The sequence below is a fragment of the Carassius auratus genome, chromosome 32, assembly GCF_003368295.1.
Source record: "Carassius auratus strain Wakin chromosome 32, ASM336829v1, whole genome shotgun sequence".
Lineage (NCBI taxonomy): Eukaryota > Metazoa > Chordata > Actinopteri > Cypriniformes > Cyprinidae > Carassius > Carassius auratus.
This window is the reverse complement of record NC_039274.1, coordinates 23,182,659-23,196,856: the sequence shown is the minus strand read 5'-3', so window position 1 is coordinate 23,196,856 and position 14,198 is coordinate 23,182,659. Positions and strand designations below refer to the sequence as shown.

Below are 14,198 nucleotides of genomic sequence, written 5' to 3'. Positions count from 1 at the left end.
TATCTCTCATCTACGTTCATTATACTTTGCTTGTGTCTTCTACCTCTACAATCCTGAGCAAACGCTGCTTTCACATCCTGGCCCACTTTGTTACTCCTCCCCCTCCTGCTGCTCTGCTGTGAGTCATTGTTGTGTCTTCACGAGACTCACTGACACAACACGCCGAGGAGCATCGGACTGAGGGAGTGAAACTGAAAGCACATTCAGAAGGGGGGCTCAGGGAATGTAATTGCATAGGTATATTTGTTCTTTGTTTGTTCTTCAGTAATAATTGTGTGCACTTTATTTCATTTTTTTTATTCTTATATATATATATATATTTTTTAAGGCTGTAAAGAATTCATTCTACAGTGCCTAATAACTAATAATTTTGTGGACTTCAATACATTAATAAAAAATATTGCCTAAATAATTGATCATTGATTCACCTCAGAAATAATGACATAGACCTGCTGCACTCCCCTACACAAAAGCTTTTTTTTTTTTTTTAATAAAAAGTATCGTATTGGTATTGGTATCAGCGATACTGACCCTATATGTATTTGGTATCGGATCAAATTTTGCAGTATCGCCCACCACTACCTTCTACACTTTTTTCTACCACACCTTTTCCTTCCCTTCTCCTCTCTATTAATGTGCTAGGACACAGAGCTCTGTGAACAGCCAGCCTCTTCTGCAATGACCTTTTGTGTCTTGTCCTCCTTGTGCAAGGTGTCAGTGGTCGTCTTTTGGAGAACTGTCAGGTCAGCAGTCTTCCCCATGATTGTGTCGCCTACAGAACTAGACTGAGAGACAATTTAAAGGCTTTGCAGGTGTTTTGAGTTAATTATCTGATTAGAGTGTGACACCAGGTGTCTTCAATATTGAACCTTTTCACAATTGTCTAACGTTCTGAGATACTGAATTTTAGATTTTTCTTAGATGTAAGTTATAATCATCGATATTAAAATAAATGAATATTTGAAATATATCAGTCTGTGTGCAATGAATGAATACAATATACGAGTTTCACTTTTTGAATGGAATTAGTGAAAAAAATTAACTTTTTGATGATATTATAATTATATGAACAGTGCCTGTATGTTTCATCTGCTTCACCATTTCATAAACTTCAGGTTCTTACTATCTATGATACTTTTCAAATATGTGTATTTATGTTTAGTATAATATATATATATACATTCAAGTTAAGGGTAACATAACCACAGCAGTTCAGAATGTATTTTAAAGTAAATTCACATTCCATTTTCTAGATTTCATCCTTGTGATTTTTGTAGAACTGTTTAAAACACATAACATCTAAATCAAGGAAGATTTGTCTTATTCTTTTCAAATTTTAAGACATTTACTCATGTGTTACATCAATCGTTCTAATGGAAACGGTCTCAATGAGAGTGTTGTAGGTGGCTCTTAAAAGAGCCTTTGGGGTGTTTGTCAGCGGCGGGTTTAAGCGCGCTCTCCGCGGATGCGGCGGGCCAGCTGGATGTCTTTGGGCATGATGGTGACTCTCTTGGCGTGGATGGCGCACAGGTTGGTGTCCTCGAACAGACCGACCAGATAAGCCTCGCTGGACTCCTGCAGGGCCATGACAGCGGAGCTCTGGAAGCGCAGGTCCGTCTTGAAATCCTGAGCGATCTCTCGCACCAGACGCTGGAAAGGCAGTTTGCGGATCAGCAGCTCGGTGGACTTCTGATAGCGGCGGATCTCTCGGAGAGCCACGGTACCGGGCCTGTAACGGTGGGGCTTCTTGACGCCGCCGGTGGCTGGGGCGCTCTTCCGGGCGGCTTTAGTAGCGAGCTGCTTCCTCGGGGCTTTACCACCGGTGGATTTACGAGCGGTCTGCTTGGTTCTTGCCATCGCTGTAGTCTTATCACTGTAGTAGAATACGAGTGTAACCGTGTATCCAACACAGCTGCTTTTAAAGCATTTTAGGATGGCGTCATGGTCCAGAAGCTTGTGATTGGCTGATGTGTGGCGCCTGTACAGGACTGCTAGCCAATGAGTGCGCATCTCCCGTTTTCAAACGGGAAACTGTTTGTTTCCCGCTCAAAATGCTTTGTTCAGTTTATTAATTTATTACGGATCAAACAAATACTCTACACTACATGTACAGTTAGTCATTTTATACACGCTTTTATTCAAAGAGGTTTACAAAAGCGATTATTCTTAAAGAGGATACCAAATTTTAGGCTTTGGTCAAATAAGTACACAGTAGAAAGAAAGGGAATAAATAAAGAAAAAGGCACAAGTAAATATATCGTAATATAAATGTCCTTCTTAAATAAAGAACACGGTCAAATAAAGTAGCATTATTGCAGGAAGGTAAGACAATATAGCAGTGAGCTCCGCCTTGTATGTGACAAAAACACATCTCTACTTTTGTACTCTTTAGCCCATTGTTTCCCATGTCTCTAACACCATATCTCATGGTTGATAAATACTTTGTCTCATTACTCAAATAATTTTCCTCAACAAGCAGGTGATGGTGACATCTCCTTGTACTCAGACCCAGCAGGCCTCACATGCGAACACTCACATAACATTTCATAATATCAGAGCAATATATAACTTAATATATGGCACAACTGCTTTCTACACTTGCATATGCAACACAGACTTGCTGATCTCAGTTTACATATTATTTTCTATCTTTCTGTGTGTGCGTGTACATTTGTAATAAGCGCAAAATTGTTTTTGCTTGCCCTCAGACAAATAATACCATTATAAAATCAAATTGAGTGGCTTTACGGTTTGTGAATAACGGTTATTAAAAGCTAAACTTTTAAGCTGTTGTAAGTTCACATAGTGTTGTAATAAATGTGACTTATTTTTTGGTTACATACATTTGTCATTTAAGAGCAAATTGTACAACTAGAAAAGTGCTCTCTCGGAGATGAAATGGGTGGCTCTTAAAAGAGCCTTTTTGTTTGAGAAACCGAGTAGAATGGGTCTACTTGGCTTTGGCTGGTTTCTCGGTCTTCTTGGGCAGCAGCACGGCCTGGATGTTGGGGAGCACACCGCCCTGAGCGATGGTCACTCGACCCAGGAGTTTGTTGAGCTCCTCGTCATTGCGCACCGCCAGCTGCAGGTGACGGGGAATGATGCGGGTCTTCTTGTTGTCTCTCGCGGCGTTTCCAGCCAACTCCAGGATCTCAGCGGTCAGATACTCGAGCACAGCCGCCAGATAGACGGGAGCTCCGGCACCGACGCGCTCGGCGTAGTTTCCTTTACGGAGAAGTCTGTGAACACGACCGACGGGGAACTGCAGCCCTGCTCTGGAGGAGCGAGTCTTGGCCTTGGCTCTCGCTTTTCCGCCGGTTTTGCCTCTTCCGCTCATTGTTAAGAGTACGATATTTCTACGTTAGAAATGTAGACAATGATAACATGAACCCCGCTCTGCTGTATTTACAAGAGCGTGCGAGTCGCTCATTGGTTTAAAGTCTGTAAGATTTCAAACCAATCACTGAACTTCCCTCCAACACCGCCCTCCAAAGCCACGCCTCCACAGCCGGCGCGCAGATTATGCAGCTTCAAGAAACAACACGATAGAAAACATTCAGGAACTTGTGAAGGAGTTAGATTTAAAATTAATTGTCAAGGCAAATCCCTAATTGAAAAAAGAGGAATGTTCTCCCCTCACCAAAGCGGATTTTGTAATGGGCGCAAAACAATGGACCCAATTATTTGTCTAGAAAATGAAATCAGGAAACCTCAAGTTAGCAAAGAAGCTGGTTTGGTTATACTATTGAAAAAAAAAATTGACATGTTGTTGAAAGGGGATTTTAATTAAGTTAAATAAGATGGGTATACTTGGCAGGAGCAGGATGTTCACCCGGATTCAAGATTCTTTGAATAACAGAACCATAGAGGTAAGAGTATAGGATGGCATTTTCAAGAATATATCAAATAAAGAATGGTACTCCACAAAGAAGCGTCTGACATCAACTTCAGAAACCATGATCCACTTACTATACATAATACATTGCCATGTATTTGTTATTAAATTAATTTACATTTCGCCAGATTACCCTTCATAACATTAGCTCAGAATCAGTTCAGAATCAATCACCAAAAGAATCAGTTCGGCTCAGTGAGTCAGTAGGGTTCACGCTGAGTCACGCATGCGCAGTATCATCAGCTCCTCGAATCGGACGCGTCCGAAACAAACGGTTTTTGGTTCAGTGTAATAATGATCCGAAAACCGTTGCAACCAGTTCTGTTGCGATAATAATCGCTCTAACGTGCTGCAGTTCAGTATCATCAGCTGCTCTACTCGTGTTCATGTTCTGTTTACTACAAACTCAGTTTGTGAATGTGTCATCATTAACTATAAATACAGTACAGATATTTCATAAATCATCCCTTATTCATATTAAACATAGAGTCTTTTGAGTCTTAATTATTGTTCAACTTCCCTGAAAACCCCATTGGCCTATACATTATCTACAATATACAGATTGGAAACATTCATCTAAAAAATAAAATTAAATTAAAAAAATTAATGACCTTTAACAGTTACTATCAATAACAATAGATGAAAAGTTTTTTTTTTTTTTCTTTGTTCAATATGTGGAATGGATATAATAATAATAATAATAATAATAATAATAATAATAATAATAATAATAATAATAATAATAAAATGTCCAACATTCCACACTTTTTTTTTTTTTTTTTTTTTTTTTTCGGTAAAGTGCATCATCTGGGTGTTTAAAGTGCACTTTTTTATTTTTGGAATTTTCAGAGTGAACACACTATTTGCACAAAATGTCACAGAGTAGTGCATTAGTGATTTGGAACAGGCCTTATTGTGTATACAGTACTCTGTTATATTTGAATGTACATACAGTTTTATGTAAATACTTTAAAGGGATAGTTCACCAAAAACACAAACAAAAAACCTTGTACCCACAGGTTTGTAACAACTTGAAGGTGAATAAACAATGACATCATTTTAATTTTTGGGTTAACTATCCCTTTAAAAAAGTGCATCCATCCTGTTATCATAGTGCCCCTTCCTTATAATGATGAACAAGTCCACAATCAAAACCACTCTGCCATCATGACATCATCATCCTTTGGGATGAATGTCATCGGATGTGAACTCTTCAACTCCTCTTTTAGTTTTTTTATGGGCCAATTTGAAATAGTCTACCCATTTTCCCATGATTTCATAAATTAAACAACAGACTATGAAAACTATTGAACCACTGCATATTCTCCTTTCCTAACAAAACCTCATTTAGAACAGTCATAATGGGATATTATGTGAATATGCTTTCTTTTTTTATTCCCCCTGTTCCTCCCTCAAATAAAGTTTATCAGTGTGTTGGCAGTGGAGAGTTTGCTCTATACATCAAACAGTTTCCAGGAAGATGTCAATGGTTTCCTGTCGCTCAGTCCATACGGTACGTCCGAGCTCTGCTCAGATCTGCCTGTTTTCTGACCTTTTCATTTCTGTGCTAACAAAAATGTCTCCAAATATAAAAACTGACTACTCAAAAAAAGAAAACACACTCACTTTGAGTGTTTACTCTAACCACATGACCATCTCCGAACAAGATGGACTTTCTTTCACAGAATGTTCTCAGATTGGCAAGATACGGGGATGGAAGCACCTACAAAACAATTAAGTGATAGAAATGTGTCAGGAATATTCAGCATGTAGTATAAAGCATACTACAACTTACTTTAATTAAAATGTGTATTAACTGTAATTATGTTGCTGGTAGGTTTTTGCCAGGACATTTTCTAAGTTTATATATTTTCATTTAACCCTAAGCCACAACATAGACTAAATTATGTAAAACAACCATAAAAATAAAACTACTGTTTGTCATCAGTTACACGAGATGTGTGTGATATGAATTACTGTACCATCACTTTACCAAAAGCATTTTCATTAAAAACACATTCAAAAATACCAACACAGATGATGATCGGTTTGAACATTAAGCATTTGCTCAAAGTTCAGTTCTTGAACAGCACACACAAACACAGACCCCAAACCTAACACTGTAAAATCTAAGTTTGATGATAGGAATGTTGTTTGAGGACCAACAAGAATATTGATCAGGAAACATCGTTAGCTAAAGCTTATGTGGACTTGAATAAACATTTTCATCAGCCCATAACTCTAATACTCATTGAGAGCATGCTGACCAACCACTATTAAAGTGCAGGACAAACTATTCATATTATTTACTTAGTTTAACCGTGTAATCTTTTTACTTTCGTGACATATACAAGGCTATCAGAGCAGAGGTGATGAGTGTTAAAATGAAGAGCGCGATGAAGAACAATGCCTCGCCATCAGAATGGAGTTTCATGTAGAGGTCTCTGGTTGAAGTAGTCCAGATATGAAGCGTGGATCTGACAGACTGTACACAGAACCATCAGCACGTGGAACACCTGATGACCCTGACCAAATAAGTCACGTGCCATGGGAACCAGCGCTCGGGAACAGGCTGGGTGAAGAAAAAAAGCACCGGAAAGAAAAAACGCCACCTGGCCGAAGTGAAAGAGCTACAACATCAATTTAACTTAAACTTTTTAGATTAAAAAGTATACATATTAGTAATATTTCTGCATTTTTAACAGTTAATTTTAAAACTCTTTAAAATAAAAAAAAAAATGTAGCTATATTTTAAAAAGTAAAAATATTCATCTATAGCGGTCTCAATTAAAATCATCTTTAAAGAGTTGAGCTTTATAATTATCATTATTAAGACTGTTTCTGCTTGATGTTTCATGAGCACGACGCAAGACTTTAGACTTTCTTCATATGAGGCTGTTTTGATAAAGGAACAGGAAGCATCATCTATGAAATATGTATATTTCAAACTATCATTAAAAGTCCTCTTTCATGTTCCATTTAATGAATAAATACACACAGGCACTTATTAGCTCTTGCTGCTGAAACAGGAGGGGATCCAACTTTGAGTTTGCAATAACTATATGTACCTATATGCTATCTTATTATAAAATAAATTAAAAAAAAAAAAAAAAAAAAAAGGGGAGTAAGTAAATGATGACACAATTTGTATTAACTAATCTATTAGATAACATATTTTCCGTTTTCTATACATGTAGCAACAGGTTTCACTGTCCCTTCTTATTGATGGGATTCATATTCAGTTCTACCAGTAATGAAACTATAGGTTCATGTGGTGAGAGATATGTGCATGCCAGAACGAAATACTCCAGGATTTAATTCACGCGTGAACAAGAGCCTAATTTAGTCAGAGGAAAACGGCCTTTCTAACTCACAATCGGATGAAACGCAATGCAACATTTACCAGAGAAGAAGCACGCGATATGCGTCACACAGTCCACCATCAAAACGAGCTCAGAATGGAAAAACACTACAAGAGACGAGGCTTGTTTATCGTGTTTGGTGTCTTCCGCAATCGGACACCGCAATTAATCTCGGAGCGAAAACTGTCTGGATTTTATGCAATCCGTGTATCATTCGTTCTTTCGTTTCTCTAATTGAAACAACAACAAAAAAAAAAAAAAAACTTCCACCCGCCTGAGCTGTTTTTCTTCCTCATACTCATCTGATCTTTCCAAAGTTACCCAAGCCAGAGACCCTCGAACGGTCTCAGATCCTCTTTATATGGGATGGACTTGGTGAATTTAGGTTTCTTCTTAACTTTAAGCGCACCAAGACATGCACTGACCCAGTGTCACCGGTCTCTGTTATCTGCATGCTGGTGAATCTTCTCAAAGGGAACCTTCTTCCCTCTGCCCAGATCCTGGTCACTTCAAGGCTAAACGATGCAGGTCTAATTCCTCCAGAATATATTCAGAGGGTGGTTGAACTTCATGGGCTTGATGACTTGCAATGGGAAGAACAGATCAGAAGTGAAGTGCGTGACCAAAACGTTGCTTCAAGAGCGATTGTTCACGTGAAATCATCCAGATCCCTGTACATCTGTTTCTCTTTTGGTAATCTGTGCAGGGTTGTCTTGCCCTGGCAACCAAAAACACACTTCTTTTGTGACGTTTGGCGACGCTCTCGCTCTGATCAGTGAAGTCTGTTGTGCTCTCAGTGCTCTGCTATAAGGGAGCGCGCTCTTCCGGCAGAAGTGCCTCAGGACCCATATAAGGAAATTCCGCTCCATCTAACGTCACACAGAGCCATACTCGAAAAAAACTTTCCGAAACTTGTGACAAACCGGAAGAGGTTTTTTTGGAACAAAAATACTCCTTCAAACGTACAACTTAATTTTTGAAACTTTGTCCATGTTTAGCATGGGAATCCAACTCTTTAACAGTGTAAAAAAGTCAGTATGCATGAAATAGCATTTCACCCCCCCCTTTAATTTTCTTCTGCAGAGACAGTTTTTCAGCTTGGTTTTAATAACATATTCTTTTGAACTAATGAGAAAGTTTTGTGTTCTAAAACTCACAGGATGTTTTTATAGTACATTGACCTGTTACATGTCAAAAGTGAAAATGTAATTTCTCAGTTCATGACCCCTGTAATGTGCTGTGTGCTCATTTTTAATCTTTTAATCTACAGAGAAAAGTTTACATGAACTCTCTTAACTCTTTTTGCAGGTTGGAAGTCTGTTCTATAAACCAAGAAACGGCATCAGCATTATTCTCTGCTTTTCAAGAGAACCCTTCACACCTGAGAAAACTTGAACTAAGTAGCTTTTTGCGGTTGACTCTTGAACTTCAGCAACTTTTCTCTCTGCTGGCGGATCCTTGCTTCAAACTAGAGACATTGCGGATAGTTCACCTACGGTATGATAAGTAATCCAGAACAAAACCTTACAACAAACCAGCCTAAATTTCTTATCTTCTTTCTCCTGGTTTGTGTCTTAGAATTAGACTTTTTCAGTTTTCAGACTTTTAGTCTGTGACATCCGATCTTATTTTCATTTTTGAGGATTGGTTGCTCTTGCTTTAAACACAGTCCACCAATAACAATACTGACCAATATTTAAACCTCTTAATTGAACAGATTATTATTTTTTTAAATCTATTTGTGGAACAATGCTGGACAATATTTAAATCTCTCAATAGAATGAACATGTTAGACATCTGTAACGTGGGGAGGGGTGACAATGCAGTAGTTGATCCAACTGCAGGCTTTATTCCAAAGAGCCAGGGTCACCCAACAGCAAACAGGTACAATCCAGGGTGAGACAAAATAGTAATCCAATAAAAGGGCTAAGGTCATGGCAGGCATCAACAATCAGAAATCAGAAACAGTCCAGGGTCAAAAACAAGGCAAGGCAACAAGGAACTAGGAGGCCCTTTCTCAAATCTTGCCCTGGAAGTCCAATGTGCTGCAGAGTTTAGCTCCAACCCTGATCAAAGTCACCTGCCTGTGATTTTCTAATGATCCCAGAGACATCGATTGGCATTGATTAGCATGCACAGGTGTAACACCAATGAGCGGATGGTATTCAACCATCTGTTCCATGTTAATGAACCCTGACCCCTTTTGACACATTCTACACTCAAAGACCAGAACGTGAGTTAAAGAAAAAACAAGGACTTTCGTTTTACAACCCTCTTACAACATAACTCACCACCCTGGGCGCCGCCATGACGGCAATGTCCTGGCGGGGATGAGAGTTATAACACCTTGGAGACTATCCAGAGATGCGATATCGAACTTCAAAAGGGAAGACAAACAACCCCCCTTCTTGATCGCACATTCCAGTGAAACAGGCGCACATACACTCAAAAACAGGCACAAGCATTTTTGCTGGCCCATGGACCTTATTTTACTTAAACTACCTCTAAATGTATTTTAATGTCTCCCTTTTTGTGCTCAAATGTATGTATGCGGCATAATGGAATATATGAATGTTACTGTGTGTTTAATGCAAACTTTAGATGCATTTAGTTAATAGTAAGTCTGTATCTTTTGATACGGGACTGGTAAAAGCCTAGTTCTTAGTGTCTGGATAATCGTAAAAACACGACTTTAACGAATCTTGATAGTAAATTACAAAAAGATGCATTGTGTCAGAGGAACGATCTTGCTTAAGAAAAGTGTTTAACTTTGACATCGCCATAAATTAGACCAGTGGGCGGAGATCAGCAAACAAAGAAGATTTTTCCCGCCTTAGTTTGTTTACACTTCATTGGCTCATACTAAAAAAATAGGTGTAAACCTAGATTTACTTAAAAGCTCAGGGAAACCTGTATTCTGGGCATTCCGCCAGAGAGAAAAGAGGATTCCCAGCTTTGCAACCGGACTTCAAGAAGTTCTCCGTTATTCTTCTTTACTTTTCGTTTCATTCTAGTTTTTCTTTATTGTCTGCTGATATTTGACTTCGTTCAATTGCCTTCACGAGCCAAACGAACTTAAGTCTAGTCATCTTTTGGCAAAGTTTACCTTCGCGTTAACCATCGAGCTCGCGTATCATCTGCTCTGGAAAGAACCACGCTGAGGCCGCACAGACCGGACAATTTGAGCGCAGCTACGCACAAGAGCCAAATCAAAGCAAGTACTTTCTTATATCGCAACTAAAATTGCTGTTTAAGGTTGTCTAGGCTATTCCATGTTTGTGAAATCATTCAATGACTTGGGGTCTCTTGCAAAGTTAACTGTTTGAAATTGCCACGCTGAGATTGCTTTCACTTTCACTTTCCCTCTCTCTCTCTCTCTCTCTCTCTCTCTCTCTCTCTCTCTCTCTCTCTTTATCTCTATCTCTCATTTATCTCATTATTATTCTTGTTCATTTACCTTGTTTAAATTGTATTTTCGTTTTGCTATATACTCATATTTACTCCGTGTGAATTGTAGTTATGTACTCTTTAGTCTGTTTTTATTAAATCCTATAATTTGCTTGAATTGAATTGTTTTATTGCTCATTGAGATCGAAGTCCCTGAATCGTGTGATCTACGCTACGAGCTTTGTTTTATATGAATTAATTTCAGTAATCTTAGTAGTACAGACACAGAAAATATTGTTTTTTCCTGATCAGAAGATTAATATTTCTTGGAGTTTGTAAGAAGGGTATTTTTATTGAATTTTGATAAGGAAGTCTAGCTTCCAGTTCGCTGGACGAACAGATTGTCTAGATTAACTTAAATTAATTCTAGTAAAGGTTACCTTTAAATGATTAAATATTCCCTCTTTGGGTAATTTAATATTTGTAAGCAATAAGCACGTTATATTCATAGACTCATGAATATTCACTTCATTTGAGTTAATTATTCCCCAGAAAGTGATTGTTGCTACATTAAATGGTGGAGTTAAATTTGGCAGCGTTCAAACTTTGTTTTTGTGAGCAATATTCATTTTCATTTTCATGAGCATTTTTGGATGTTAATATTATGTATGCGCATTTTTGAATTGTGAGTTAAGTCGCGCTTTGAGCGAACTCATTTGGCACAAAGGCAACTGTTCAGCACAGCAGCCTAACAGTTTCTAAAAATACCTATAGTCACTGTTATTTTAATAAAAATAAACTGCAGTAAATGTTAAAAGTCTCCTGTCAAGAGAAGACCAACATTTTCATATGAATAATTAAAAGATGAAGAAATCTTTTATTAATTGTAATATGTAAATCTGAACCTGAGCGATGTTCCTCTGATTCAGTTAAAAAGGCCTTGCATATTAAGTATCGTTATTGAATTTCGTGGTGAGCCACAGTGATATTCAAAATTTAAACGATAAAAACTCCTGGTCTAAATTGGCTTAGCTACCCGATTTTAAACCTAAAACATTTAAATCATAAGTGCTGTTTTGTTAAATGTTTATGGGAGGTAAAACAGATGGACAAAATCTGTTATTAACAGTCTTGTGTTGGTTAGAGAAAAGCTCCGGCCTCACGCGCTGTTTAATTTAGCACCTCAAGGGTCATAAAACCTTTGTCTGTTTGTGAGTTGCGATTTTGATGCAGAGAATCAGCGCTGATGAGCGCACAGAGATTAGATCATAGTGTAACTGACTGTCATTCCGCTATTTAAACACCAGAGGGAATTTTAGACGTTTCAAGTTGCCCTGTCTTCTGATTCCAGCTTGCATGAGTGCCATCTCTGGCCGTTTCAGATAAGGCTCTCGAATTACTAACCTCTATTTCTCTCTGTGATTTATTGAATTAGCTGTCTAAATTATCAATAATTATTTGCATTAACAGCTTTGCTCGTGCGAATATTATTTCAGCATTAGACAATTTTTGCCTGTTTTTGTTCACATTTACTTTGAATTTGGTTCAAACATGATTTGAATTAGAATTTAATTGTTTAATAGTGCAAATTAAGTGTCTCAGCCCAACCACTGATTAACCCATTTAGAAGGGAGCAAGCCATCTAGTGGCAGTAACCTGTTAAGTCAGTTCACAGCTTGCATCTCTCTGATCTCTTTCTTTTCGGTTCTGTTTTGAATTGCTTCATCTACTTTTACCCTTTCTGATTAATTTCATAATTATTAATGATACATTACTGTTATCGTTGGGTATTATAGGGCATTTATTCCGATTTTTCCAATTAATTCTTCTCACCTGCTTATTTTAAATTTAGATTTAAACCAGTTTTGAATTTTTAATTTGAATTAAGTTTTCTGCCCACCAGGTTAAGCCACAGAGAGTGAATACGCCCCTTTGTGGTGAAAACCAGCTTCTTCTTCTCCCGTGCTCATTCCTGTCTTTTGTTATTTATTTTATTATTATTATTATTTTTATTTTTTTTTATTATTATTATTATTTTTTTTTTTTATTATTTTTTTTTCCTCTTTAATTTTTTTTATTATTAATTTTTATTATTATTATTATTTTTTTTTATATAGTTTTATTCAACTTTTTATTTTATTTTATTCTATATAGCCCTTTTTGTTGTTTATCTTTCCTCTCTCTTTTTGCTTAGATTATTTTGATAATTACCATCATTATCATAAGCTTTTGTTTTTGTTTTATCATCATTAGGTAAAGCTGTTTACCTCTCATTTCTACATATATATTTACTCAGTTGATGATTAAACAAACCAAACCTTAATTCACTTTAAGCTTCCTTTGTTCATCCTTTGTGTATTTGATTGTAGAACTCCTTTGGTGATAGGACAGTCATCTCAGGTTTCCAGTGAGCAAGGGGGCCAACCGGCGTTGCCAACACTGGCCGTGAGTGAAACTCGGTCCCTCTTATCTCTGTTCGTTTGCGCCACGCAGTGGAAGACATCAGCAATTTGGCACTCCAACGGTGATCAATCAGTCCAGCTGACACACGACGCAATCTCTGGGACCAGTACCTAAACCGGGGGCTAAATCGGGGGCCCACTTTCTTTTCTAAAGAGAGGGTTCTGGGGAACAGCCCAATTTTGTAGTGCTGTCTGGCGGTTGACATCTTGGTGTTGCCGGTTGTGTTAAAAGTCACAAGCTGTTTGAGAGGGCGCAACGTCAGAGTAACGGAGGGCCAGGGACACTGCGGTTGAGTGTTTGGGAGCGCCAGGGAGGCTGACCGTGCCGCTGGATTCCACCAGGTGAACCAAAAGTGATAAAACCTATCCACTTATTATAAGGCGCAGAATATTAGATATTCCCCCCTGATATTTATGTTAAGTGTTTGGTCCATTTTCCTCTGTAAGCCACACCCTTTTCCTAGGTCTCTTACTCCCCTAGCCGCACGTGCTGTAGGCCCCTAGCAGAAACTCTTGTGAAAAACAGCAGGCTTAATTTTTTTTTTTATTCTCTACCTAACACTTCTAGCGTTCTTATTCATTCCATTTCATTGCAGACCAATTTATTTGGTGTTTTGTTTTCACGGTGCTCTTTCCTATCTTCACCTTTTTGCATGCTGTTGTGATTCTGTTTCTTGCAGTTCACCGAGAGACCCCAAGGAGAGCTAAGTAGTAGAGCGACAACCGAGCAGCCGGTGTCACCAGGTGACCCACGAGGCTATCCCCTGTCAAGTCTCTATTTTGGGCCGACCCTAATTGGACCCGCCTCCCTGTCTAACTGTCTGCATCAGTTAGCCAAAATTCTTAGAGACGGCATAGCCGTACGATAGCTCGTTAACCAGAGAACGAACTTGCATTGGCCTCTTTGTGTGTGTGTTGTGCTTCTCTTGTCCGCAGTGAGCCAAGATGTGCGTGCATCCAGTCCCGCAGTCCCTTGGGATCAAGCTAGCGACATGGCTGGAGACGATGACGACCTCTTCCTGCCAAGGACACCAGTGACTGCAGCACTTGAGCCGGGACAACTGGATACTGAGATGGACAGCTGATGGCGAA

At 38.4% G+C, this 14,198-nt stretch overlaps 2 protein-coding genes across 2 annotated transcripts; both read right to left on the bottom strand.

Annotated features, from left to right (window-relative positions):
- Positions 1–1,403: 1,403 nt before the first annotated feature.
- LOC113051885 (histone H3-like) lies at positions 1,404–1,876 on the bottom strand. Its single transcript, XM_026216051.1, has one exon. It carries the CDS (start codon positions 1,855–1,857, stop codon positions 1,447–1,449), a length of 411 nt encoding a protein of 136 aa, XP_026071836.1. The 5' UTR covers positions 1,858–1,876; the 3' UTR covers positions 1,404–1,446.
- Positions 1,877–2,931: 1,055 nt separating this feature from the next.
- LOC113051888 (histone H2A-like) lies at positions 2,932–3,382 on the bottom strand. The gene has a single exon (XM_026216054.1). It carries the CDS (start codon positions 3,335–3,337, stop codon positions 2,951–2,953), a length of 387 nt encoding a protein of 128 aa, XP_026071839.1. The 5' UTR covers positions 3,338–3,382; the 3' UTR covers positions 2,932–2,950.
- Between the last annotated feature and the right edge of the window lie 10,816 nt (positions 3,383–14,198).